Here is a 27,651-nt window from a genome sequence, read left to right as displayed (position 1 = left end):
TGCCTCCTGAACTGCGGAGCGCCGTTTTTGGGGAGTCCCTCCCTCCCCCCCCCGCCTACTGCCCCAGCCAAGGCTGCCGGCAACGGCTCGGCGGGGCAGAAGACTCGTCCCGGCTTCGGGGGCAGCTGAGGGGAGCCACCGCGCGCCCCAAAAGGGGCGGGGCCGCAGTTGAGGCGCCGAGGCTCCCGCGCCTGCGCTCTGCGCCCTGCGCCCGAACTGAGCCTCGGCGAGGCAAGCGGAGCTCAGTCTTCCAGCCCGTTCCGTCGTGGGCGGGCGGGGGAGCGGGAGGAGGGTTCCAAAGGGCTGCCGGGACATGTTGTTCTTTTCCTCCGGCGAAGGATGCCGGGGAGCTGGGCGGCTCCTTGCTCCCGCTGCATGCTGGGAACGGTAGTTTTCTCTTCTCCAAAGGTGGTGCTTCGGACAGATGCGCGTCCGGTGTTTTAATTCGGCGGCGGCGGCGGCGGCATCCGGAGGCTTTGCCGCGGGGCTCGCGCGGATCGGGCCGTCTTCGGGGCTGGCTGGAGAGAGGAGACCCCCTGCCGCGATCTTGGGGGAAGGTGGGGAAGGGGAAGGGAGGGCCGGCCGGCCGGCAAGGCGTGGGGATGGGCAGCGGGCAGCGAGCTTTGTCTGCCCGGGCAGCTGGCGAGGAGGGAGGGGGCGTGGGGGAAGGGAGCGTTCGGCACAGCCGGGCAGGGGTTGGATGAGTCGAATGGGCTCCCGGGGCTCCAGAAGCCGCGGGAGATGCGGGTCCCTAAGAGAGCCTCCTTGCCCAGGAGCAGTGTATCTCTGTGGAGCGGCGGGATCCAACCCTGGGTGGGGAGGTCCTGCCAGGCTCATCCGCTGGCCGCAGCGGAGGGGGATGCGGACCGGGGGGCCTTCGCCGCGGTCAGCCGCAGGGGCGTTTGGAAGGGGGCCGCTGGCGAAGGGCTCTGCAGGGCAGGGCGGTTCTTCTGCCGCTGCGGGGCGATCCCAGACTCTGGGCTGGGCGACCTGACCCTGAAGCCGCAAGTCCCTCGCTAAGCGAGGTCGCAGAAAGATCTAGGGCAGGTTTCTCAACCTCGGGAACTTTAAGATGGGTGGACTTCAACTCCCAGGATTCCCCAGCCTGGCTGGGGAATCCTGGGAGTTGAAGTCCACCCATCTTAAAGTTCCCGAGGTTGAGAAACACTGATTGAGCAGCTACACTGGCAGAACATGCAAAGGATGATGAGGATGACGATGATGACGATGGTTTTCTCATTTCTTTCAAAGGCTTCGAGCAGCCCTACAGTTCCTCCATAGAGCGAAAACATAAACCTCCTTCATCCGAGGCATTTCTCGTTGGCTTTCTAAGCTAGACACCTAACCATGCCTTTCTCCCCTTCTCTCTCCCTCCAGATTGTCCACCCCGGTGTTTCCCAACCTGGGGCTCTCCGGCGGGTTGAAAAAATAACTCCCGCCATTCCTGCCCACAGCCAGACTCGGACTGGTTATGAATTGCTTTTCAACTGCAGCCTTTGCTTTTGCGTGCGCTCTGCTTGTCGATTAACCAGAATGTAGCTGTGGTGTCCAGGCAGTTCAGCAACTAAAGCTGATTTAAAAAGAGAACCGACATGGTAAGCAGAGGCGCTCACCTCTATGTACCAGAAGGAGCAATGAAACCAGTCCTGCAGTGTAATCTTCAGTGTAGAAGCTAAAAAGCGCCAGGTTCACCCTGGATTAGGAGAACATCAATGAACTCACAGCTTTAATGGGAATGTCAAAGTCATGGTTTACCCACTCTTTTAAATATGTCAGAAGGGTTCTTTTCGCTTATTTCTTTTTTAAGCACTTGCTGTGTGTTTCTATTTGAAAATGTATGTATTTTTGTGTTGGGTTCCCTTTTTTCCTTTTTCTGTTATTTTAAAATAAGTAAGTAAGCAAGTCAGAAGGGTTTTGCTAGACCAGGCCAGATTTCTGTTTTTAACAACACCAACCAGCCATATCCTTCTGGGAAGTCCCCATCTAGCTTGTTCCTACTTTAGGGGAAGGCTGCCTTTGAACCTGGAAGGTTGATTTAGTGCAGTGTTTCTCCAACCTGGCAACTTTAAGATGTGTGGATATTGCTGGCTGGGGAATTTTGGGAGTTGAAGTTCACACATCTTAGAGTTGCTAAGTTTGAGAAACACTGATTTAGTGGCAAGGCCCACCATCCCTGATAGACCTATTCTCTGAAACATCCTGCATCTTGTGATGTGGAATTCTTCAGGTTAACCCTTTATTCACTATATTAACAACACTTCCAGGTTCTCATCTTATCAAGCATTTTTTTCTATCCTCTGTTGGCTTGTTCAAAAACGTTCTCATCGTCCCCTTACTGCCATCGTGGCTTTTCCAACTGCGCCTACTTTCTTAAAACTCCATTTTAAAGCAATTTTCTCTCCCCTGGTCTCCCAATTTGTTTTGCAGATTTAAACCAGAGCCCTGTTGCCTCTGAAGGATCTGCAGGTACTTGCCGATTTGGAAAAGATGCTGGGAGACGGGGGTTTGGCAGACCCCAAGGCAGACCTTTATAAGGACCTCACCTTTCCGGCTAGCGATGATTCTCTCTTTTTCAATTGTTCTACTCCGTTGGCTCAGTTCAAAGGGGAGATTTATTGGCTGAGACCTCAGGTTTGTTTCTGAAAGTCACAATGGAAGATGGGTAAACTCCTAGCCCTTCTCTATCTAGATAATAGTCCAAAAGAACTTTCCATTTTCAGAAGGTAGAAATGAAACGCATGCCTGCTAGCAAAGATCTTCACCTATATAGCACAGAAATCTGCAGGGGAACTGTAAGTGCCTTGAACTGAACATATTGATAATCTTACTATGTACCAGAACTCAATCTTACTGGAATTTCCAGCTCAGGAAAGTCCTCAACCCCACGGTACACATGTACAAGCAACTTTCTCTCCATCTGGAATGCTGGCCTGATTTTTTGTTGTACCTATTTAATAGTTCAGCTATGTACACATCTTCACTTCTTGTCCAGCTTTTTTTTCTTTTTAAATAACACACACTAGATGACAAAAATACTCTGAGAATGCAGTCATGGGAAATAAATAAACTTATTTCATTTCTTTATTTATAAAATGTACAGACCGCTTCATTCGAAAAAGACTCTAAGTGTATGCAAGAGCAACATAGAAACCTACTATCTTCAGCCCCAGATTTTTCATCTTCTTGGACTCTCCTTTTCCTTTTTTTAGTAATGTTTTTTTTTAATTTTGATGTTTTATGTATTTATATATATTTAGGGTTTTAATGTTTTGTGTGAGTCGCCCAGAGTCCCCCATTGGGGGGAGATGGGCGGGGCAGAAATTTAATAAATAAAATTAAGTAAAATAAAAACAGTATAACAGCCACTATAGTATAATAATATAATAACAAGCCTTCCTTTGCACCAATAATAATCACCCGGAGTTGCTGGGAGACAGGCAGCATATAAATTTAATAAATAATAGTACTAATGATAATTATTATTATACACACAACATGAAATCACACCTACCAGTTCTTTAGCTGGTGTTGGCCTTCATTCGCATCAAATTCTTCCCAAGAACCAAGGATGTTGTAATGCATCGGTGTAGTCTGTGTGCGGATCCAAGCAGGGTGGCCTTTTGTGATTGACAGGTGGAAATGTTGTCAATGCGCAGATTTTCTAAGCGCCATCCAAGGTTTTTTGGCCTGGCAGTCATTGTGCCATAATCACTGGAACTACCACTGCTGGTTTTATGATGGTTGGTTGCATAGTCAGCCAGATGTTTAGACGGGATTTGGCATTTTTATCCACCTATTGAGTCCTTCCCAAGGAGCTGGGATGATGATGGTGATTTACTCAATCTCTGAAGGCCACTAAAACAGGCAGGTTTTCAGAAGTCTACAGAAGGCTGTGAGGGGGTAGAGCCACCCTTTGCTTAGGGCAGTGTTGTCCAAACTTGGCCACTTTAAGATGAGTGGACTTCAACTCCCAGAATTCCCCAGCCAGCATGGCTGGCTGGGGAATTCTGGGAGTTGAAGTCCACTCATCTTAAAGTGGCCAAGTTTGGACAACACTGGCTTAGGGGGTAATCTGTTCTAAGGGAGAAGAGACACCCCCCCAAGAATGTCTGCCTTCTTGCCTCTTCCTGGTGTACCCTACAATAGGTATACTAGCCACTGGCTTTTCCCTAGCTTCCTGAATAAACTTGCAATTTATTTAGTCCCCCCACCCTCCCTGAGCAGGCTTCTCTGGTCTTCTGTGTGCACACCATCAAAGAGCTAATTTGTGTCCCATGGCAGCAGTTTCATTTTGGCAGCCAGAGGCTGGCACCCCTCTGAGGATCAGATGTTCTCTATTTCTCAAATAATTGTTTTGCATTTCTTCAAAGCAGTTCATGTTCCTGAGCCAGAAAATAAACCCTACATACCATATATATACTTGTGGATAAGCCGAGAATTTTAAAGGCCAAAATACAACCCCAAAAATCAGGTTTGACTTATCCGCAGATAGGTTTAGCCATGTAATACTTTTTAAAAGTACCCATATTTCCTGTATATACTCATGTGTAAGCCCACCCATGGATAAGGGTCAGCTTATCCTCAGCTGGCACAATTTTCATGGTACTTTGGTTAAAAAGTCAAGGGTTGGCTAATCCACAGATGGGCTTATACACGAGTATATACGATATAAGGTTTGAGGCATTTCTGAAAGGGGCAGAATTGATCAGATGTGGGTAATTCATTGGATGGAGAGAATAGTGGGATTGGTTTAGAAGTGAGTCACCCAGTCACTTTACTGCACGGGCTCAAGTCTAGTAAATAGAAGGCAGAGAGTAAAATCAACCATATCTCTAAAACAGTTCAGAGGGAGGGAGGGAGGGAGGAAATTATTGCAAACAGCATGTTTCCCTTCTAAATGTTCTTCTTTTTCCCCATTAGGAGATCTGTTCTTCACCTCGATTATTTTCAGACAATCAACATGAGTGGCAGGTCAAGCAAGGGATGCTGGGAGATTGCTGGTTTCTCTGTGCATGTGCTGCTTTGCAGAAGAATAAATACCTGCTAGCCAAGGTAGAGCCTCCCCTCACTGGGGCGTCCTTCAGGTCACAACCACCCTGTTTTCCTTCTCCAGATCATGTCTGTCCATTTGATCTGGCAGCAGGAAAGACAGTCAAATGGGTTAGCACATTATGATTTGAGTATCTAATGCAAACTCAGCATAAGCATGCATCCGCAATGTTTTTTTTCTGCCTTATCCCCACAACATTGGCTTTATTCCAATTCTGGCAGATCTGCAGTGAAATTGGCTTAAGACGTTGTGAGTTCTTCCAGTATGGAAGTTGTGTTTTCTCCCTTCTCCCCACACAACCCAAGGGCAGCTTCAAGGCATGAAGGCCTTGTTACTACCTGGAGGAATGTCAGGGGACTGGCAAGGACTGGGATCTGAGGAATAGATCAATGATGGGAACCTCAGATTTCATGACAGTCTAATTTTCTTCTCACTCCAGGATGGCTGGAGAGTATCAGCTCAGCCCAAGGGAAAGATCCATGGCGTGATGTGTGTTGCTGAACACCAGAGGGTGGGCGGTTAGGTGTTGTCTGAGATTTGGTGTGGTGATGAAGGTGCTAGATGAGAAATTGGGAGATTGTCAGTTCTAGTCCTCCCGTAGGCATGGAAGCCAGCTGGGTGACTTTGGGCCACTCCCTCTGTCTCCGCCCAAGTCTCCTCACAGGGTGGTGGTTGTGGGGAAAATAGGAGGGGGGAGCATTAGGTATGTGATGCAAATTGTATATTTTTAAGGTCATAGAATTAGAAAAGTATTAAGAACACACGGAGTAATATTGGAGGGGAGGTGACTCCCTGCTCATCCCTCAGAAACTGACCCTGGCCCATATTGAGATGCAGGAGGTGAAGAGGAGATTTGCCTAGTTCTATGTATCCCACCCCATGATCCATGCAATGGAGCAGGTATTCACGTAGGGGTACAGATGCAAATGTCTCAACTCTCACTAGAGCGAGAACTAGCATTGTCAGGAGGCTTCAAGGGTGTTTGCAGGATTTAAAGATGAGTGGCTGCATACAGATAGATCCCTCTTTCCAGATGTTGCACCAGAGGTTTGGATTTCAGGCTAGGTAGCCAGTGGGGCAGATGAAACTTAGGAAGAAACAATCTGTTTTCCCTTCTGGGCATTGGGTCAATGCAGGAAATGATGAATTGGGCTCAGTCACCAATTCAGCTAGTCAACCAGTCAACTAGATTGTTGTAAGCCGCTCAGAGTTGCTTTTTCTGAGATGGGCAGCCGTACAATTGTGATAAATAAACAAATAAATAGTCTACAAAGGAGCAAAAGGTAAAGGGAGGGAGCTCTTTAGATTCATGCTAGCATAATTGTGTTCTTAACAGGCACCACTTTAATTCCCACTTTTAGAATAGGTTTTGTTGTACAAGTAGTCCTCAGGTTATGACAGCAATTGGGAGTGGAAATGCCATTGCTAAGCGATGTGGTCATAAAGTGCGATGTCACATAACTGCGTCGCTTAGTGACAGCAGTGACAGCAGTCCCAGTTGCCATCATTAAGTGAGGACCGAGCAGGTCATTAAGCGAGGACCTTATCTGACTGTGACTTCCAATTTCCTGCCAGCTTCCCCACTGACTTTGCTTGTCGGAAGCTGGCTGTGATGGAATGGAATTATGAAGGCCAGGCTCAGGGAGATAAGCGTGTTCTTAGTTCACCGGAGGAGCGTGGGAAGTTCAAGAGGATGAGGCTGGCACCTCCCTGAGGAATTCACGGTGTTGTGGCTGGCTGGCTTGGGAAATAGGTTTCAGTCTGGGGAGATTTCTGTCTAGAGGTTGTAGCTAATAAACACAGTAGAACTGGATTTGCATTGTCTCTTGGAGTTCTTTGGGCTAAACCTGACACTGGGAGAGAACATCAGAAATTGTGATCATGTGACTGCAGGATGCTGCGACAGCCAGAATTCTGAGGACACATCGTAAGCCCCCTTTGTTCAGTGCCGTCACGAGTTTGAACGGTCAGTGAATGAGTGGTCGTAACTCAAGGACCACCTGTATATTCGTCAGTGTGGAAGGAACAGGATTGGGAGAAAAATGCTGCTTTACTGAGATCTAGGAATACAAGATTACTAAAGAAACTTGTTACATCCATTCTATTTCATTTAACCATAATAAAATTGCTGATTTCTCTTTGCATCCCTGCACCTAAAATTTCATAGTTCATGAATCTCCAATTATGCAACCAAATGAAATTATTCAAATTAAGCAAAATTTTCTATTAAGTTGAAGAAGCAGAGGACGTGAATTTCTGGAGAGTGAAGAGGAGATAGAACAGGGTGGGGAGGCATTGGGACGAAGTGCCACCCTCACTGGATCCTGCTCTACATGCATTTCCAAATATCCGTTGTCTCCATAAGGTCTAGAACCTTGGGATATTCTGAAAGGGTGGATGGGAGGGCTTACGCACTCAAGTATAGGAAACTGATGGCTGTTTCAACCAATTATATTTGTACAGATGAACGATTCTTCTCTTACCACAGGTTATACCTCCAGGTCAGCCCAGTTGGAGGGATAAGAAATATAGAGGATGTTTCACTTGTCGTGTCTGGCAGTTTGGACACTGGGTGGAGGTCACCATAGATGATCGCCTGCCTTGTCTTGGGGGCAAACTCTGTTTCTCCCAGTGCCAGACAGAAGATGTGTTTTGGCTTCCCCTGCTGGAGAAAGCTTATGCCAAGTAGGTGATGGGCATGTTCATTCTGGCTAGGGTGCTTGGATATATCCCATTTCTCTCCAACTTGGAATGATTTAAATGTGTTAGAATTCCCATTTAGTATGTGAATTAAAGTGACAAAATGGCACTTCAGAATCTAGTCTTTTTCCTAGCTTGAGCTGGAGGTATCCGTGCATAGTACCAGTTGCCTCAAACTGGTAATGTCACCAACCCATCACTTCCTCAAACCAATTTTCAATATTTTAAATCTACTTTTTAGCCCAAAGTATGAATGAACAATTAAAAAATGTGCAAGTAGCATTTCTAAAAAATACATTTTAAAATAATTAACCATCATAAATGAGGGAGGGAGGAAGACATACCCATTAAGCTGTATAAAAGGAGAAAAAGAAACAGATTTGCCTTTGTTAAGAGCCCAGCCTAACCAAGAGCCCTGAAGAATTCTCATCTCTTGGATGTAGGTTGTGGTTTTAAAATGGGCCAAATAAATTGCCACAGACAACACGTAAGTGCTGGTTTATAAACTTTGGATGTCATTAAAGTAAGTTACTTTCACAATCTGTCTGGTGCAGAATAGGACATAGGTTGACAAAAAAACCAAAATACTTTTTTTTTTTTTTTTACCTAAATGGTCTGGCCAAGATGTCCGTCCGTCCTTCCTTCCTTCCTTCCTTCCTTCCTTCCTTCCTTCCTTCCTTCCTTCCTTCCTTCCTTCCTTCCTGGGGTGTCTGTGGGGGGTGGGGGGTTAAAAAAGTCAAAATAGTGGCCACAGCCATGCAGCAAACCCCACCCCTTTTTTGTGCATCACATGTGGGACTCATTAGAAATGGGTGTGGCTTTGATGGCTTAGCCTTAGCTACCATCTTAACTTTTTTGACCCCTACCCTGCAGATGCCCTTCCTTCCCACAGTAATTCATTCTTCCAGTCTGCCTGCCAGCCCACCTGCCTCTGCTGGTGTCAGCCTTGCAAGGTAGCCCAGGCAGGAAGCACACCCAGATGAGCTAATTCTACTTTATTGTGAGGTTAGATTAACAGACTCTTGCAAGTGTGAAAGTACATTTCTCCCCTGTTCTCTATACAGCCCAAGAAAGTAGGGAGGGTTCTTTCTGAGACGCTTCCTACACCCCCATTCCTGCTGTGGGCTAAGCTGCCTCTTATCTAACCATTCTGCTGGCTGTGGCTCTTCCCCCTGTCTCCCAAGGTCATTCCCACAGACCATGATAGCTGGGTAATCCTACAGGGTTTGCATCTTTCTGCTTTCAGGGTTCATGGATCTTACGAGCAGCTCTGGGCAGGCCAGGTTGCTGACGCCCTCGTTGACCTGACCGGAGGCCTGGCGGAACGCTGGTCCCTGAAAGACCTGAGCCAAAACACTGAACGAGAGAGGGCGGGCAAAGTCTTGGAGAAGGCAGTGTTCAGGCGGTTGATGAACCTGAAGGAGAAATGCGTGATGAGCTGCTCGGTTTTTAGCTCACGGCAAGGTAGGGGAAGGGAGAATTTTGCAGAGCCCCTTCTGTCTCGCTGGTCTCCTGTCAGTCCCACCAAGTAGGCCAGATCTGGAAATCAACTCCACAGGAAGGCTAAAACTATTTTTATGGAGATTGGCTCTAATGACAGAATTGTGCAAGTCTGATGGTGCTGTAGCAACTCCTTATACTCCAGATGGGTGGACTTCAAGTTCCCAAGGTTGAGAAACACTGTTCCAGTAAATCAGGGAGGTGTCTGCCCAAGCTACTTCCAGATGTTATCTTGTTTCTCCAGGCTTAAAAAATGTTTCAGCCCCTTTTGCCTAGGTCATGGTCCTTGCATATTTCTGTCAAGGTCATTTTCTTTAGTCTCTCCACCTCCCACACAAGCCATTTCTCTTTTGCATTACACTAGAGACAAAGCACTTTATTAACCCCTCTCTTGTCCTTCTGCTTTTCTTGGCCCATCAGGAGAAATGTCCTTTTTCATCCCTGGTTCCAAGCTTTTAATCCCTGGTCTAATTTCATCTCTTTACTTCTTTTCTCACAGTGATCTATCCTCCCCCCTCCCCTCCCCTCCCCTCCCTTTTTCTTTCTATTTCTAATTTAATGCCTAATGCGAATTTGAAATGACTGTGCTCCTTTTCAATGCATTGTATTTCCAAGGTGGGCTTTTTGCTACAAGAAGAAAGTCAAATACAATGACTCTAACTAAAACTGAGCCCTAGGTATAACCAGCAGTGGCATTATTATTACCAGTAAAAGTATTTGATTGAAATCTAAGCATGGTTCTGCATAAATAAACTAATGAGACTTAAGAATCCCTAACCAAGATCTAATCTAGTTCATTGGGTTTTCTCAAAGTACAACCAAGGGTGGATATCATGCATTAAACTTATTGCTAAATAATCCTGTGGATATAAATTATAATAACGGGCTGGTGTTTTCAGAGTCAGACCAGAAGGGAGCTCACAGTCATTCCACATCAAAATTCACTACTGGTTAAGTCCACCTTTCATCAGGGCCACCTAAGTTAAATGGAAAAAGGCAGTTTACCAGCCTAGTGCAAAGCCCTAATAAATCCCACGCTTTCTCCGTGTAGCTGCTTACCATACATACTCACGGATAAGTCCATCTGCGGATATGACAATCCTCAAATTTTTAACCAAAATAGCCTGAAAAATGTGCTACTTGCGGATAAGCTGACCTTGACATTTTCGTATGTTTTAATTTTCACAATCGTCTATCCGCGGGTGGTGCATTTTTCATGGTATTTGGTTAAAATTTCGAGGGTCGGCTTATCTGCAGATGGGCTTATCCACGAGTATATATGGGATATACCTGTAGTTTAAAAAAGTATTACCGTATATATTTGCAGATAAGCCCATCCACAGATAAGCCAAACCCACTTTTTTTGACGTATTTTGGCGCCTAAAGTTCTCAGCTTACCCGTGAGTACATACAGTATCTAGGGTAGCAAGTGCAGGCCTAACAACTGCCTTTACACTGCGTGCTGATCTTGCTGAACATTATCCTTGGTTATTCATTTATTTATTTACTTAGTTGTTTAGTGTGTTGTGTGAACTTGGCCCTCTTGAGTTTAGTTTACAGTTCATTGTGTTGTGCAACCCCCACCTCACCCCGCCCATGAGTGAATTCAGTCACCAGGTTATGGATGATTTTTGGCCAATTTATGTTCTGGATGCTCCTGTCAAGGGCTGGATGACGCCGGTAGGTGGAGACTATCATCCCTGAAGCCCCGCCCCCATTCTAGAGCCCCTCCCACCACCACGTAGCTTCCCAGGAGTTCCTGGGCCTAATTTGAGCTCTCTGGAATGGGATGAAATGGTGGCTATCAAGTTGTCTCTTTTCTGCACATCAGGGACCAGCCAGCTGGGGGAGTTCCACGCCTTCATTGTTGTCGACATGCAAGACCTTTCCAAGGTGTCCAGGAAAGAGACTGTCCTGCTGCGGATCCGGAATCCCTGGGGGAGGCGCTGCTGGAAAGGGCCCTGGAGGGAGGGGTGAGTGGGCCATCTTTTGAGTCCAGCATCTACAACAGTGTTTCTCAACCTTGGCAATTTTAAGGTGTGAGGACTTTAACTCCCAGAATTCCCCAGCCAGCATGCTGGAAATGGTCTGGAAATGGATGTGGGTTGGCCAACCATGCTGGCTGGGGTATTCTGGGAGTTGAAGTCCACACATCTTAAAGTTGCCAAGGTTGAGAAACACTGGTCTATGAGAAAAACTTCAGCCCTCTGTGGCATGTCACTGGCTGGTATCCTTTACAGCAAGGCACTCCCTGGGCAAATGTGATGTCAAAGCCATTTGTTCTGAAAGCACCACTTGTAGGACTTTGTTAGAACTTTTCAAAAGAACCCCCTTCTAGCCAGATGCCTAACAGTTATCGAGAGAGCAGCTCTGCCGATGGTGGCCAACCCACATCCATTTCCAGACCATTAAGCACAGCAAATTTTGGCCCTTCTCTTTCATCAAGCCAAACTAGACCTGAAGAGAGAAACTCCCACAACCTGGCTGGCAGCATCTACAGAGAGCTGAGGGTCCTCCAACTCAGAGCTGCCGTTTTAACCCCCTTCCCGCAACGCTCCTGTTGTAGCTCCTCTTTGAAAGTCTCACGGTTCCCTTCAAGGGATGCCAGATGGAGGCCGGGGAATGGGGACCCTTGTGCGAAGGAAGTTAAACTTCTCAATCACCTGGCCCTACACCCAGCATGGTTGCTGTTGGGTGGCCCCATCAGTGAGGACCACCAGTCCCTCTCAAACTTAGCCCTAATCTTTTAGGACAGTGTTCCTCAACCTTAGGAATTTTAAGATATGTTGACTTCAACCTTAGGACCTTTAAGATATGTGGACTTTCAACTCCCAGAATTCCCCAGCCAGCAGTGCTGGCTGAGGAATTCTGGGAGTTGAAGTCCACACATCTGAAAGTTGTCAAGATTGAGAAACACTGTTTTAGGACCTTAAATCAAGATTGCAGTGCTGAAGAGAAAGAATGGAGTTCTTCCAGCCACATCCTGGTTCTTGATGAAAATACCCCACTCATACCCAGTGGCACACCCACTTACACACTTACAAACTGCCATATTGGCCTAGTGGTGCTTAGTAACCGTATTGATATTCATGCTGGTTTCTGGTCTTCAGAGGTCCAGGATGGAATCAGCTGGATCCTGTGGTGGCTGCTGAACTTTTGTCCCAGATACAGGAAGGAGACTTTTGGGCTGAAGAAGAGGAATTTTTCACGGAATTTGATGAGGTCATCACCGGTTACCCAGTCACGGAAGAAGGGCAACTTCAGAGCCTTTACACTGGTACGCGGTGCTGGCAAGGGGGCAGTTTTTAAGGGAAAGGGCCTTGTGGCAGAATATTACTGTTTTCTTTAGACTCCTCCTCTGTCTTGCCTGCAAGAAAAGTCATTTTGAACAGGGTCATGACTCTTGAGCAGCAGAGTGACGCGGTGGGTGTCTTTCCTCTCCTGACAGACAGAGTGCTGAGCCACACACAGAAACTGTACGGATCCTGGGTGCGGGGACAGTCTGCAGGGGGTTGCCGTAACAACAGCACCTTCCCAACGAACCCCAAATTCTGGCTGAGAGTCTGTGAGCAGAGCGAGGTGTGCATCGCCCTCCTACAGAAACCCCGAAAGCACAGCACAGATTGGGCTGGCAGAATTCGGTCCTGGCCTCGCTTCCTGGAGGCGGAGCCTTCCTTGGTGGATGGCGTCCGAGGGAAGAACTACCATGCCGTGGGCTTGCACATATGGAAGGTAGGAAAGATGAGCTGGGCACAGAGGCAGACAAGTCCTTTCCGTTTTCCGGGAAGTAAGGTTCTAGTCCTCAAGGTGGCTGAGAGAAATGAATCCAGAAGAATGCTTGAAGCCCTTGGTTGACCTTTCCAGTTTGAGGATGGAATTGGAATAAGAATATTGTGATGTGTCTCGGGAGTTTTGGCATCTGAATAAATGTGCTGTTGAAGTTGATAGTACGTAATTAGCAAACACCTATTTAAGTTTTGCTTTTCCTTTAAGTGGGTAGGTGAGCCAGAGGTCTTGACTAACCAAATGAATTTTGCAGCCAGTGAGCACTTGAATCTAGTGATTTGGTTGGAGTTCAGTTAATCCAAAGCTGCCTAAAATGCACACAGTAACAGTAATCTTCCAGGCTGGGGGGGAGTCAAAAAAGTCAAGATGGTGGTTGCGTGATTAAAGCTCCTCCCATTTTTAATGTGGGAGTGGTGATGTATGCATGTTAAAAAAAAATGAGGCTGCAGTCAAATGGTTGCAAGTGCCATCTTGACTTTTTTGACTTCCCTTGTGGACGCCCCTGTCTCCAGACCATCATCCATCTGCCCTTTGTGGATCATAAAATGCCATCTATTCTCTTTCCTCGAGGATTCTTACTGCAATTTCAGGTACTTGGGGAAGGATGGCCTTACTCCCCCCACAGGTTTCACCAAGCATTTGGCTTTAACCTCTTAGGGGTGATGCAAGAATATGTCATGTGAACAAACCCCCAAAATTAAATATTGTACAACCGTTTCGAGGCAGTGAAGGACAGGAAGGCCTGGCGCAATATGGTTCATGGGGTCATGAAGAGTCGGACACGACTTAACGACTAAAGAACAACAACAACCGTTTCACCAAGCTAAAAATCCCAAAATGTAATCCATCAGCTCATATAACTGACCAGAAGAGCGTAAGAAAACTTAACCTACATAAATCACATTGAAAGCAATAACCAATTAAATGTCCCAAAAGAGTTAAACACACTTTGTGCCAGAAATGACATTAAAGTAGGTTCTGGCATTGCCTCTCTGCAAGAGTTTTCCTACAGTTTTCTTTGATGCCATTGATTAATACCCAGGGACAGTCTTCTTTGTGGTCCTGCAGTGGTCTGTGGAAATGACCTTGGGAGACAGGAGGAAGAGCCACAGATGGGACAACCGGCATGTAAAAGATATCTCAGCCCACAGAAGGAGGAAAGGCATGGGAAGCATTTCAGAAGGGGTCCTCCCTAGTTTTTCAGAGAGCAAAAGGAAAGGAAATACTTTCAGTCTTGCAAGGTTCTGTTAATGTAAACTTCCAATAAAGATAGAGTTAGTACTCCTGGTTGTGCTTCTTGTCTGGACTACGTAGCAGGGCTAACGGGTCCGCCCTCTTGGGATTATTCTTTCTTTGTTGGCCCTGAGGAGGATTTGAAAGATTAACTCATCCTGATCTGTCTTTAAGAAGCATTAGCATCCAGTGCATTTAAGTCATGTTTTGGTCTACTGTTCTTATTTATTTTATTTTATTTATTTTATTATTGATTTGCTAGATTTATATCCTACCTTTTCTGTGGGTGCGCGAGGTTGCACTCCCTCCTCCCACTTTTCCCCGATGACAACAACCCTATGAGGTAGGCTGGACTGAGTAAGCATGTCTGGCCCAAAGTTATCCACGGAGTTTCCATAACTGAGGGTGGACGTGAATCTGGGTCAATCCAACATCTTAACCACTACACTACCCAGACACTTTTATCGTTATAGTTTATTACTTATGGACCAATTTTTTTCTGTAGAGTTTAGCTATCCATTTTGCCTTTCTAAGTTGCAGTCTACTTTGTGGGTTATTTGCCCCTACTCCCACTCCCAGAAGCAAGATACAAAATCTGCCAAAATAAACTTTGGCTGACAGGGCTGGGGAAAACAAAGGCAGGGATTCTTCAGGGAATCTGGTCCCTAAGTTATGAAAGTTGTCAAAAGACAAAACTCATAGTTTAATTGGGTCTGGAAATGGACTGAGAACAATCATAGTATGTACAGGCTGGAAGGGATCTTGGAGATCATTTAGCGCCATCCAATACAGTTGGCATAGCAACGGTGGCATGGGCTCTTGTTGCTCAATCAAGCAGCCATCTCCTGAAGTATCCAGGGCTTCTTCAATGAATGCCTTGTTATCAGTGCCTCTTTAATTTTGAGCACAAAAGGGGATCTCAGAGGGTGTTTTGGTGGCCAACTGGGCTGGAATTCAGGACCAAAGTATGAACAGCCTTATGAGGTTGACGCAAATATGTATATTCCTGATGTGCTTTAAAATCCAGACTCTGGTTTCTCATTTTCTAAAATAATGCTATTTTCCACACCTACTGTATGTATTCAGTGCTGTGCTGTTGCTCCTCTCTTCCAGATTGAGAAGAAACAGTTTAACCTTCCAAAGACTCTCTCTGCTCCCCCAGTTTCAAGCACAGCATGTCATTCTTTCAACCGAGAGGTGCACCTTCATTGTGACCTTTCTCCTGGGTACTACCTGGTTGTCCCCAGCACTTTTCTGAATAATGCTGAAGGAAACTTCCTGCTTCGGGTGTTCTCCAGTGGAAGAATTTCTCTCAGGTATATCCAGCAAAAGGCAAATATGGGGTGAGGGAAGTTGGAATGGGGAAGAGAAATGTGGACACTTGAATTAAGGGAAACTACAATGTATGGAACTAGATCTTTGGTTCATGATCTCACTACTGGCAACATCTCTTCATATATTCAGGTACAGGATCTCTTCCAGGCCAGACCGGACCTTTCTGCTTCTGCTTGCGAAATGAGTGCTCGCCCTCTAAATTTCAGCCCTGGATAATCTGAAAAGGCCTCAATTTGCTACATTTTGGTTCTTTCCCCCACCTGTGCTGCCATGATCTGAGCAATGGTTGTGTTGTTACTGCAGAACCAGTCAAGTTTAGCTTCAGACCAAAATATTACTGCAGAATTTTCCTATGAGGTCCTTCCCCTTATATTTAAAGGCTTACAAGAAGCTTTTATTGAGAAGCCTCAGGAGGCTTTGGGACTCAAGCCTGCACTAGGTGGGCTAGGAATGATGAGAGGCCTAAAAAATGGCAGATGTTGAGTTACAAACTTGCATTGGTGAAATAAAATGCTAAGAAAAAGTGGAAAATTTTCAAGAGCCAGGTAATATCAACTATTATGAAAGTATTGTGAAATATTTAGAGGCCATATATTACATCTTCCTTTCCCACCAAGGTGGGGCTGCCATTGAGGAGGCTCTGTCTCCAACTCCTGTTGATTTGATGGACCTCAATGATGCAGGAGGAAGGAAGCCAGTCTCAGGAGCTGAGTAGGTTTTTGTGGATGTTAAGACCTTGTCTGCCCTCACCCATCTCAAAACTTCCTCCAGACTTTCATTTGAGGTTTCTATTGCCTTCTCAAGATCAGTAGATGGAAACGAGAAGCAGAGCCATTTTTGATCTGCCTCCTGATAGTAGCTACTGCCCTAACTTAAGACATCTCTTCTTTGCCATTCCACGTAGATGACAGAAAGCAAAGAGAACATGGAAAGCTACTGCTTGTGATGTTTTTGAAGCTGGTATTCTGACTAGAGAGGCCACATGGTATATAACTTCTCTTTCTTCTCCCCTTTCTGCCACCCATTTTCCCCATCTTCTCTTTCTCCTGAAAGTGAGATCAAACTGCCGGTGCCTGATAACACCATCCATGAAGAGTTTCCAGGAGGCGAGTGGGAGACGGCTCATCTAGAGGGATCTTGGAGAAAAGGACAGAATGCAGGGGGCAGCAGGAATTTCCCCTCCTTCCACACCAATCCATGCTTCCCTTTGTCTGTTCCTGCTGGGGTTGGGCAAAGAAGTGTCAAGGTCGCTCTCCGCCAGCATTGCCCAGATAACAAGTGCCGTCCAATTGGGTTTCATATCTTCCAGGTGACATTTAAGTTCATGGTTGTTGATTGAATTAGACCTTCTTTCTCAGATATTCACAATGTTGGAAAGGGGTCTTTTCGCTAGTTGGGGTATATAAATTGCTAAGAGACCAGCTGCTGGCCATAGAAATATATGAATAGGCCTGGTGGATCAGGCCAAGGCTTGTTTCAGACCAGCATTTTGTTTCTTACAGAAGCCAATCAGATGCCTCTGGGGTACTTGCAAACTTATGATGGCTATCTCTCACCTACTGTTGTTCCCCTGCAACTAGGGTTTGGAAGCATGATGCCTCCAACCTAGAAGTTACACTGAGCTCTTAAGACCAAAGACAGCCCTTGATAGACCTGTCCTCCATGAATTTATCAGGTCCCCTTTCACAGCCTCTTAGGTTCGTGGTCATCACCAAGTCTTGCAGTAACAGATTCCACAGGTTGATTATGTGCTGTGTGAAGAGCACCTGCCAGTCAACCTGGCAGAATGAGAAATTAGACTCACTATCGCACTGGCCTAAGCATTCTGGTTTTGCATGTTGCAATAAGCCATAATTAGTTGAGCCAACCCTCCCAATTCTGGATTATTCAACATGCTAAACCATAATCCATGGACAATTGAACAGACTAGCTTATATCTTAGGGTGATGTGAATCAGGCCAGTGTTCTTTAATAAGAAAGCAAAATTCTACTACTGTAGACCAGATCATTTAGCCCAGACTTGGGCTTCCTAGAGTGCTTCTAGAGGCCCTACAGAAAAGTCCAAGGAAGGTAAGAGTTCCTGCCCACATTTTGACTTCACCATGATCTACAGTGCTAAATGGGCCATGTGCTTTGCTAACCACAATTCAGAAACTTACCCATAATCTGAACTTGTAAATGGACTTTTCTACTTTAGTTCCTCTTCTTCTCAGCATCCCCATCTTTATAATGGGAAACCATGGACTGCACTGTGCTCTTTTGGTGGTCTGTGCATTCAGACATGACAGCAAAACATGTAACCTGTGATTTTCAAACCAGCTTCTAACCATGGCTTCAAATCCTGATTGCCAGCTGTGAAGCAGCAGCTGTCTATGGGCAGGATCTGAGTTCACGTTATGAGTGAAACCCACCCGTTGATGGGAAGGGGGGGGCAGGATATCCAAAACATAAATTGAAATTGCAAGGAAGACTTCCTAATTTCTTTTCAGGTTCCGAGTGACAACAACCGTGTGAAAATGCCTTCCACGTCTTTCCTCCAGTTGGAGCCGGTGGTTAGCTGTGTGCCTCATTGTTACTCCCAGGAAGTAAGTCAGATGTGCCGACTGCCTTCTGGAAATTATGCCGTTGTCCCATCGACATACTTGCCTGACACCGAAGGCAGTTTCACAGTGATCGTAGCAACGAAAATAGACAGGTGAGAATATGCTTGATGGCCATTCAGCGACTTAACCTTCCTCAACCTTATCTATCTATCTATCTATCTATCTATCTATCTATCTATCTATCTGTCTGTCTGTCTGTCTGTCTGTCTGTCTGTCTGTCTGTCTATCTATCTGACTTATCCCCTCCCGTCTCGCCGCAATGGGGGACTCTGGGCAGTTTACAACAAATTAAAACAAATAAATACATAATTAAAATTTATAAAAAAGAAAAACACATTTACAAAAAATGGAAGGAAGAGAAAAAATCCAGGAGGCCGATGGAAGGAACAGCAGGCCTCTAGGGGGCTAGCCAACCCCATTTCTGATGACCTCCCTCCCCACCCCAGGCCAGATGACAGAGCCAGGTCTTCAAGTCCCTCCGAAAGGCCAGGAGTGAGGGGCCTGTCTGACCTCAGGGGGCAAGATGTTCCAAAGGGCGGGGGCTACAGCAGAGAAGGCCTGCCTTCTGGATCCCGCTAGTCGGAGTTCTTTTGCCGAGGGGGTTCAGAGCAAACCCTCTTTGTGAGATCGGGTGGGACAGGTTGAAATCGTGGAGGAGAGGTGGTCCCTCAGGTAACCTGGCCCCATGCCATGTAGGGCTTTAAAGGTGATAACCAACACCTTGAGTTGGACCCGGAAGCAAACTGGTATCCAGTGCAGCTCACGGAGCAAAGGTGTTATATGGGTCCTTCTTCGGACCCCAAAAATAGCTCGTGCGGCTGCATTCTGGACCAGCTGAAGCTTCCGGATACTCTTCAAGGGTAGCCCCATGTAGAGCACATTGAAGTAGTCTATCTGGGAGATAACAAGGATATGAGTGAACGTTCGAAGGGCATCCGGATCCAGGAAAGGGCGTAACTGGCGCACAATCTGGAGCTGTGCAAAAGCCCTCCTGGCCATGGCTGCCACCTGCTCTTCGAGCAGGAGCCGTGAGTCCAGGAGGACCCCCAAATTACGCACTGGGTCTCTCTAGGGCAGTGCTACCCCATCCAGCACCAATGATATTCCCTCTGTTGCGGCAGCAGCTCTGAGTATACCCATCCAACCAAAGCCCAAGCTGGCTGAGAATTTAGGGGATTTTAATCCCAATTTTTCTGGAGCACTCCAAGTTGTTTGAAAGGTACTCTAGATCAGGGTTTCTCAACCTTGGCATCTTTAAGATGCATGGACTTCAACTCCCAAAATCCCCTAGCCAGCACAGAGCCAGTCCTCTTCAGTGGCACTGTGAGATTGGTACAAGATAACAGCAAAGAGAGAGAGAAAGAAAGGATTGCCTTCTTGTTAGTCATCATGAAAATGAGCTTACAGAGAAATGTAATTCTGAAATTGGGTTCATAAATTATGCTAAGCCATGATTTGTTTGGCCAGAATTGATTAATCTTTATTGCCTGACCATTTTTTAGTAGTTCTTGTTTACAAACTCTGGTGGCTGGATTCATACAACAGGTTAATACAGTATTTCTCAAGCTTGGCAACTTTAAGATGTGTGGACTTCAACTCCCAGAATTCCCCAGCCAGCATGCTGGCTGGGGAATTCTGGGAGTTGAAATCCACACATCTTAAAGTTGCCAAGCTTGAGAAACTCTGCTGTAGATGGACATATCTGAGGAAATCCCCATTTGATTCCACCTCTGAGCAGGAGATTGGACCTCACTGGCCCTTTTCAACTCTTAGTTGAGGTATTTCTCATGATTCCTCATTTGAACTCAGTTTTCTTCTGGGCAAAACCAAGAAAAGACATGTAGAACCGTGGGCAGTGACATCCCTAAGAGATCACCTTTAATGCTCTTAAAACCTGCCCACTTCCTACATCTGATTTCCCAAGAATTTCAGAACTGCAGGCGATCTGGTTCTTGCTCACAATGTGGCTCATTTGAGATTTTGCACGGGGTTCAGCTCTGTGAGGAACAGATGTGCTTTTTCTGCTGCTAGTAGTGAAGGAAACCCAGAAGCCCTACAGAATCCTCCAGGGAAGCCCATGATAGGCCCCGTTCCATATTTTTGGCTCTTCTAATAGTGTGTTTGTTTTTATACAGGAAGAGCATTTGGAGCAAGGAGACTTTGGGACAAAGATTACAAGAGGTGAGCTCTTTCTCTGTTGGTTGTTGTCCAAGCCGTTGTGAAGTAGCTTCTTTTCGATTTCAGAACGTACCGTTCTACCCAGTGGATTTTATCTTTCCAAAGAAAACAAAGCAGCTAACAGCATTAAAGAACCAAGAAGTCATTGACCCAGGAGAAAAATGTAAAAGCAGCAAAGATCAAAATAGCCACAGGGGGGAAAAGGAAGCTACAGGCATGTCAAGAAGGGTGCAGCTCCATTGCCACCATGTTAAAAACTGTAAGGGGGGAATAATTTAAATGTCTTTGGCAAGCCGCTTCTTTCAAGGGGCCCAAAGTAAAAGACATTTCTGCTAGGTTCAACCTTCTGACACACTTGAGTCTGTCCATCTGTGGAGTTTTTAGCCCTTCGGTTAAGAACTTCTCCCTTTAGCCCAACCCTGGGAAAAATAGAGAAAGCAAAGCACTTCTAATCTTCCTGCTCAAAAGCCCAGAAATACAGAATTTATATACCTTTTGCCAATCTGAAACACATGAGGGGAGTTGGATAGCCATGTCAGGTTGCACCCAGGGAAGGCTTTAAAGAAAATGTCTCTTATTAAATGAACAAAGCCAAATCTCTAAACATGAGAAGGAGCTTATGGCAGAAAGAGAAATATCAGAAAAACCAGAGAAGGCAAGAATTACAATATTCTAAATAAATACAGCAGGACCAGCTAAACTAGTTACTTACTATCTGCTTGTCTCAGATCTTTGTTTCAGCACATGTTCAGAGTTCACTGAAGAGAGGATGATTTGAGAAAGGTCATCTGGACTTCCTGTTTGGATGTTGTTAGGCAGGCCCTTCTTGTTCCTTCTCCTCTTTTTAGTTTCTCTCTTTTCAGTTTTATAGAATGTAGAAGATAATCGAAAGGCTCTTTGATAAGACCAACTATTGTTTTGATTAATCAAGGAAAATATACCAACAGCTATGCCTTGGGTCTAAGCAGCCAATCAAACATATGATTGCTAAATCTGCCTTCCTACTTCACAGTCCAGTTTTCACTAGTAATGCCATTGGCTAAAAGAGTAATAGGGGAGGTTTTTTTGGGGGGAAATGAAAGCTAATTCCATCCATTCAGGCTTTTTAGGATGGGGTCACATTATCAGATGCTTTAGAGGGCAGTTTTGCCATTCAAGAGACTAGAGATTTGTCACACCCAGCTGAAGAGAAGCCCACTAAAGCAATTGGCTTTGGAGAAAAAAAAATATTTGTAGATAAGCAGCCAACCGTCTTTTAGGAGTCTGGCTACAATTTTCAGCGTATCTCTTAGAGAGTAAATGTGCAGTGGCTGCATTTACTCAACAGGCTTAACCTGGTGACTGAATTGACCCATATTCCCAGTTTTCATAAAATATTGAACCATAAGCTAACTGAACAAGCTGGGTTCCCACAATACAACCACAGAATGACCAAATCAAGATGTATGGTAACTTCTAAGGGAACACGATCCTGCTGCATATTTTCCAAGCAGTTCTGATTGTAAGTGCATCATGATATATGAATGAATACACTGATTTCTGTCTGGTCACAGTAAGCCAGTTTTTAAAAGCCATCCTTTTTACTGTTACCTTCAGGACTCTCAGTTGACTTCTCTTTTGCACTTCCAATTTCTTTTTAATTTAAAAAGCAATAAAATAGGCTTTTTAAATACTCAAATAGCAGTATAAATTTAAATCTCCCTATTGGCCAGCAGACACAGCTTATGAGGAAGATCACAGAGTTTGTTTTGTTGGGTCAGATAAAACATCCAGGAAAGAAGTGCAGCGTGGGGGGAGGCGAGGCAGAAAGTATTCCTGGTCATTCCGAGTTCCTTCTTAGAATCATAGAAGGTAAGGGTTGAAAGGACCTTGAGATCATGTAGCCCAGCTCCTTGCCCTAGACAAGAATCTAGTACAGCAGTGTTTTTTTGCTTTTTGGTTGTATTGACCTACTCTTTTGGGTCAGATTCACATCACCCCCTAAACCTGGGCAAGATGTTCACACAACATGCCCAGATAAATAAACAGATGTGCTGTTCTGGTTCCCACCACATACTGGTAAGACAGTGGTTGAATTTCCATAACACATTGAACCATAAGCTATCTACCCTCTTGGCTGTTTGATCTGAGGCCCATAAGATCAGACGCCCCTAAGCTAACTAGGTAATTGCGTAGAACAATGCAGTCCTCTACCTTGGCAACTTTAAGATGTGTGGGCTTCAGCTCCCAGAATTCCCCAGCTAGCATTCCCCAACTATCAACTTCAACTCTCAGAATTTCCCAACCAGCATACTGGCTGGGGAATTTTGAGAGTTGAAATCCATAGATCTTAAAGTTGCTAAGGCTGAGAAACACTGGTCTAAACTACTTCCATTATGTCACTCTGATTTGCAAGTATCCCAAGGCCTAAATTACAGAGACTTCATTCAGGGGTTTTAGTCCAAAAGTGATCTCAGGTTTTTCTGAAATGCCCATGAACTTCCTTTCGGATTTTGGGTAGCATTTCATGGTAGTGAATCCTTTTCTTACCAACAGCAGAACATCTGCCTGGATAGGAGGCAAAAGACAGAGTGACAATAAATGTTAGAGAAGCACCACAGAAGCTACCTTCTCAGAACATGCTTCCACAGGTGGTGGAAGTCACTGATTTTCTGGGATTGTACTGTATGGAGTGTCCACAGGGAGGGGTCAAAAACATCAAGAAGTTGCAATGTATATAATAAAAAGGGCAGGACATTGATCATATGGTTGTGGCCACCATCTTGACATTTTTGACACACACACCCCAGCATAGTGCATTGAACCCTAAGCAAGCCACAAGAAGTTAACCCAGATTAGCATGAGCCAAGCTTACAGCATTTGCTGGGTCTTTATCTGATTTGCCCAGCTTCTTATGTAAACATGGGATTTGGGAACCATAAAGTTGAAAGGGGCCGTTGAACCCCAAACTCTCTACTTAGCGCAGGAATCCAAATTGAAGCATCCTTGTCAAATGACCATCCAGCGTCTACTTGAACACATCCATTGAAGGGGAGCCCACCCCCACTTGGGATCATGGGTTTCCCTGCCAACCTGCTCTTTCTACTAGGACGTTTCCCTCAATGTCCAACAGGAAACTGCCTTCCTGTAACTTAAATCCATTTTTCCATGTCCTGTCCTCTGGAATGAGAGAGAATAGCTCTTGAGCTTATTCAATGTGACATCCTTTCAGGTATTTGAAAAGTGCTACCATATCTCTCCTTGCTTGTCTTTTCACCAGGATAAAAATGTCCTGTTCCTTCTGCCTCTTCCGAGAATGTCCACAGAGTATGGTCCAAAAAGTCAAGAGGATCCAAAGCCTTTATCCTGTGGACACCCCTGATTCCTTCTAAGTTTCTAGACCAGTGTTTCTCAACCTTGGCAGCTTGAAGATGTGTGGACTTCAACTCCCAGAATTCTGGGAGTTGTCAAGGTTGAGAAACACTGGTCTAGACAAAGGGACTAAACTCTACACTGAATATCCTTCTGCATCCCACTTAGATCCATCCCTAAAACCCCAATGTTACTTTTCTCTAATTATCAATTTTTTAGGAACTCTCTTGGTTCTCATTTTTTTTGGACAAGCTCTAGTTCTCTCAGTTTCTCAAGCTTTTGGATTTAGTATCTAAATTCCTGTCTTTTTGAGACAACTTCCTGAAGTAGATAACCTATTTGTTTTCTTGGTGGCTTACCCAAACTGTTTGTTTTTATCTCCTCCTTTCCCATCCCCCTGGTTTCTACAGGTCTCTTTCAAAGCTGTGATGAAAATGTAATTTGGAATCAGTGGGTTTGCTGCAGGAGAAAACAACAGAGACCTTTAGAAGGAAGCAAAGCTTGTTTAAATTGGAATTATTCCAAATGTATGTTGGATCTAGGAGCTTCCTTGGGTTAGAGGAACATCCATGACTCTTAGCCAACTTTTCTGTAGAAACAAACTGAGTGACATCCCAGTTCAAGTTTGTCTCCCATTTTTTAAAAAATACACGCCTGAACTTCAACTGATGTTGGAATCTCCGGAGTCTCTTCCTGGTTTTGCCTGTATATCTGTTCCTTTCTGTTCTCATTTCAGCCACCTTTAAATATCAGTGAAAAGTATATGTACACGTGCTGTGTTCAAATTGGTTTTTGTTCTGTGGTGGTAATATTCTCACAGTGTGTGCATGTGCTTGTATTTTTGTAGCGATCACTACTTATGCAGAAGGATAAGTTTACCCATGAAAATTGATGGGAAAAGAAGGGAAGGTTGCAAATTTCAGAAAGGAGTTTAACAAGCAAAAGTTGGAATGTGCAACAATTGGATTTCTTGGGTATCCAGAAGGTTTTGAATTTGAACTCTTTAAATTCTTTTCCTCCGCCCCATCTTGAGTTTGAAACAGGATGTTTTGATCATGCTGGAAGTGTTTTGAGCTCAAAATGGAGTGCTTTGAGCTTGCAAGAAAGATGGTTTGAGCTTGAAACACATCCTAAATGATCAAAAGGTTCTGTTCAAATGTGAGTCAGCTGTTTTCAGTTCAAGGAGAGACGTTCTACATTCAAGAGAGTTCAGAATTAATGTGTTTTGCGCACCACCAGTGCTGGGTTCCTCTGTTCTGTAGGGCTCGAGAGCAATAAATATAGGGCATAAATTTCGTTTTAGGTGCTTATGTGACTTACAGACATCGGTGTCTGCATGAGGTGGTCAAGGCAGGGTGAGTGACACCATGTGTGCCCTGATGTCATCATGTAAATGATGTGAATTCTGCAGTTTAAATAATTACATAATTTATGAAGAACATAAGTTGCATCATTTGCACAATGACACCATTGTGGCTTGTGCTGGACTCCTTATCACATCATAAGTCTGCTCCAAACCAGGTTCAGCTTTAAACCAGGTTCAGTAAACCAGGTTCCGAGCCCGGAGACACTGGCTCTCCCGATGCTTCTGAATTGGTGCACTGTTTCTCCACTGGATTCTCTGTTTTCATTCTATATCGCATTTTTCCTCTCGTGCTGTAGTTGCAAACAAACATCCCTCACCATGGATGCTGAACGGCTACAAGGTGTAGCCAAGCAACACTTTGAGCAACTTAAATTCCCCACATGAACCTGACTGAAGCTGAAGACAGCATGGCAGATCTGCAGAGAAGGGCTTCTTTATACCACTAAATCTCCCTGATTCTCTGTCCCCTCCCTAACCCTTTACATTCAGATGTTCCCCGAGAAAGCGATTGCACAGAGATGAGCTGAACTGATGGGTGTTGGAAACACAGAAAGAAGAGTGTTAATGGCTTCCCCTAGGTAGGATGTGTTTCCTTGACCTGTTTTTGGCCTCCATTCCAATCCACCCCTCCGTTTGCTTTGCCTTCCTCTTCTCTCCGTCTTCCTTGTTTTTGTTACCTAATGAAAGTCACATTCACTGGTCAAAGAACATCTGGAAAGAAAAAATAATGTTGTCCTTTTCCTCTCCCTGCCAAAATACACTGCCCCATTTTGCCCTTTGTTATCCAGTTAATTGAGACCGTGGGGGAGCTTAAAGTGCAGCCATTCAAGGTACTTTATTTGCAGAAAGGATTGAACTCAATGGGATGGGGAAGATTTTTATGGCGTTTCTGGCAGGAAAAAATGAGCAGGAGGGTTGGAAGCGTCTTGTAAAAGCGATAGGAAGAAATGTGATTTCAGGCAAAATTAAATCAGATTATTATTTTGCTCTTCTGCCTCTGCACGAAACGGTAGTTCATCCAGTACTGGTTTTATTTCCCCAAGTATCTTCAGAGAGCGTTTTTTAAAATGAGATTTTGAAACCCTGTTTTTTTGTTTCCTTTTGTTTTTCAGTAAGTGAGGTGTTGTTGAAATGTCTTTTGAAATAAAAAATGAAAATGTGAAATCACAATCTGCAAAAAGAAGAGTTTTTTGGGCCGGGTGATTTCTGATATTCTCGCATGTTGATTGGGAACATTTGCACAGCTGGTCAGTTCCAAGCTGATAACATTTAGAGCAGAAAGCAGGCCTAAGCATTTGCCCTCCTTTGACTTATCCAGTAAGTTTTCTGTCCTTTAAGTTGGTAAGCTGTACTGTTATGATCAAGGTGTGGTCAAAAAAGTCAAGATGCTGGTCACAACGGTGCAGTCAAAGCTCTGTTGCGCCCAACTTTAAAAATGTAGCTGCCATTTTGATTTTTTTGACCATACTCTGCGAATACCCTGGTTGTTTGGTATCAAATCAAATGAATGAATGAATGGAAAGGAAAGGAAAGGAAAGGAAAGGAAAGGAAAGGAAAGGAAAGGAAAGGAAAGGAAAGGAAAGGAAAGGAAAGGAAAGGGAACAGAAGACGGCATTATTACAATTACAGGAGTAACAGAAAAGCTTTTCCTGCCGCAAAAACCGTAGTTTGCTATGACTATTCACACACGCTTAATGCAGTTACTGAATGCACCCATTTTCTGGGTTGGCACACTACATTGAGTCATTGAAGTAGAAACTAGCTAAATAGGTGGCTTCCCACAACATTCGAATTCACCCAAAATCAACCAATGTTATTACTGATCAAACTTAGCATCTTGTGCGAATGCAGCCACTAGGTCTTTCCCTGACCTGGTTAAGCATGTTGTGTGAACCCCACCTTGGTGGCTGCAGTTACCCTACATAATGTGGAAGCCAAAACATCCAGGTTTTTCAGATTCTGGCCCAAGAAGCAAAATTTTAGAACTCGTGGCTAAGAAGACTGTGAATCGAAAAGAACCCTTGTCTTCTTCCCTCTTCTCCTTCTGTGCTGTTGTCATTATTGCTATTTACACACAGTCTGCTGAGTGTGTTTGACTGTTCTGAGTCAAGACAAGGTCTAAGATAGTTAAAGATGGCGTTGTACTAGAGGCTCAGTTTCAAGTACCATAATGCAACTTTTTGTAATTGATGAGCTGAGATTCCCTCCATTCCTATTGTGTCCCTTCTCCAGATGACTTGACCAAGTGCACCAACTGCTGTTGGCATCACTGTGGCTTTCTTTTTTCACATTCATTCAATATTATTGTTGCTCACCCAAGCCAGGGCTTTTTAAACTTGGCAATTTTAAAATGTATGGACTTCAACTCCCAGAATTCCCCAGCCAGCATGCCAGTACGTCACTTCATTGGGCCCCTCCCTCCCCAAGTCCTTTTCTTTCAGTGCCAGATCACTTCCTCCCTCTCTGCGCATGAAAAAGGGAGCAGAATTTCAGAGAAGTTGTCCCAGGCTCCCTTGTGCAGTTATTGAGAAAAGAGCCTTAGAAGTTGG

The 27,651-nt window shown here is 44.9% G+C and overlaps 1 protein-coding gene across 1 annotated transcript; it reads left to right on the top strand.

Moving 5' to 3' along the window:
• The first annotated feature begins 337 nt into the window (after nucleotides 1-337).
• On the top strand, nucleotides 338-26,278 carry CAPN10 (calpain 10). Its single transcript, XM_088131619.1, has 14 exons — nucleotides 338-557; nucleotides 1,378-1,595; nucleotides 2,428-2,631; nucleotides 4,921-5,052; nucleotides 7,539-7,735; nucleotides 8,997-9,214; nucleotides 11,082-11,223; nucleotides 12,361-12,527; nucleotides 12,699-12,982; nucleotides 15,383-15,585; nucleotides 16,658-16,913; nucleotides 18,094-18,299; nucleotides 20,343-20,388; nucleotides 24,147-26,278. Exons 3-14 carry the CDS (start codon nucleotides 2,488-2,490, stop codon nucleotides 24,174-24,176), a joined length of 2,025 nt encoding a protein of 674 aa, XP_087987745.1. The 5' UTR covers nucleotides 338-557; nucleotides 1,378-1,595; nucleotides 2,428-2,487; the 3' UTR covers nucleotides 24,177-26,278.
• Nucleotides 26,279-27,651: the final 1,373 nt, after the last annotated feature.

The sequence above is a fragment of the Python bivittatus genome, unplaced genomic scaffold, assembly GCF_059951505.1.
Source record: "Python bivittatus isolate LINGU-HERP-01145 unplaced genomic scaffold, Pbiv_v1 ctg000980_np1212, whole genome shotgun sequence".
Lineage (NCBI taxonomy): Eukaryota > Metazoa > Chordata > Lepidosauria > Squamata > Pythonidae > Python > Python bivittatus.
This window is presented reverse-complemented; position numbering and strand designations above follow the sequence as displayed.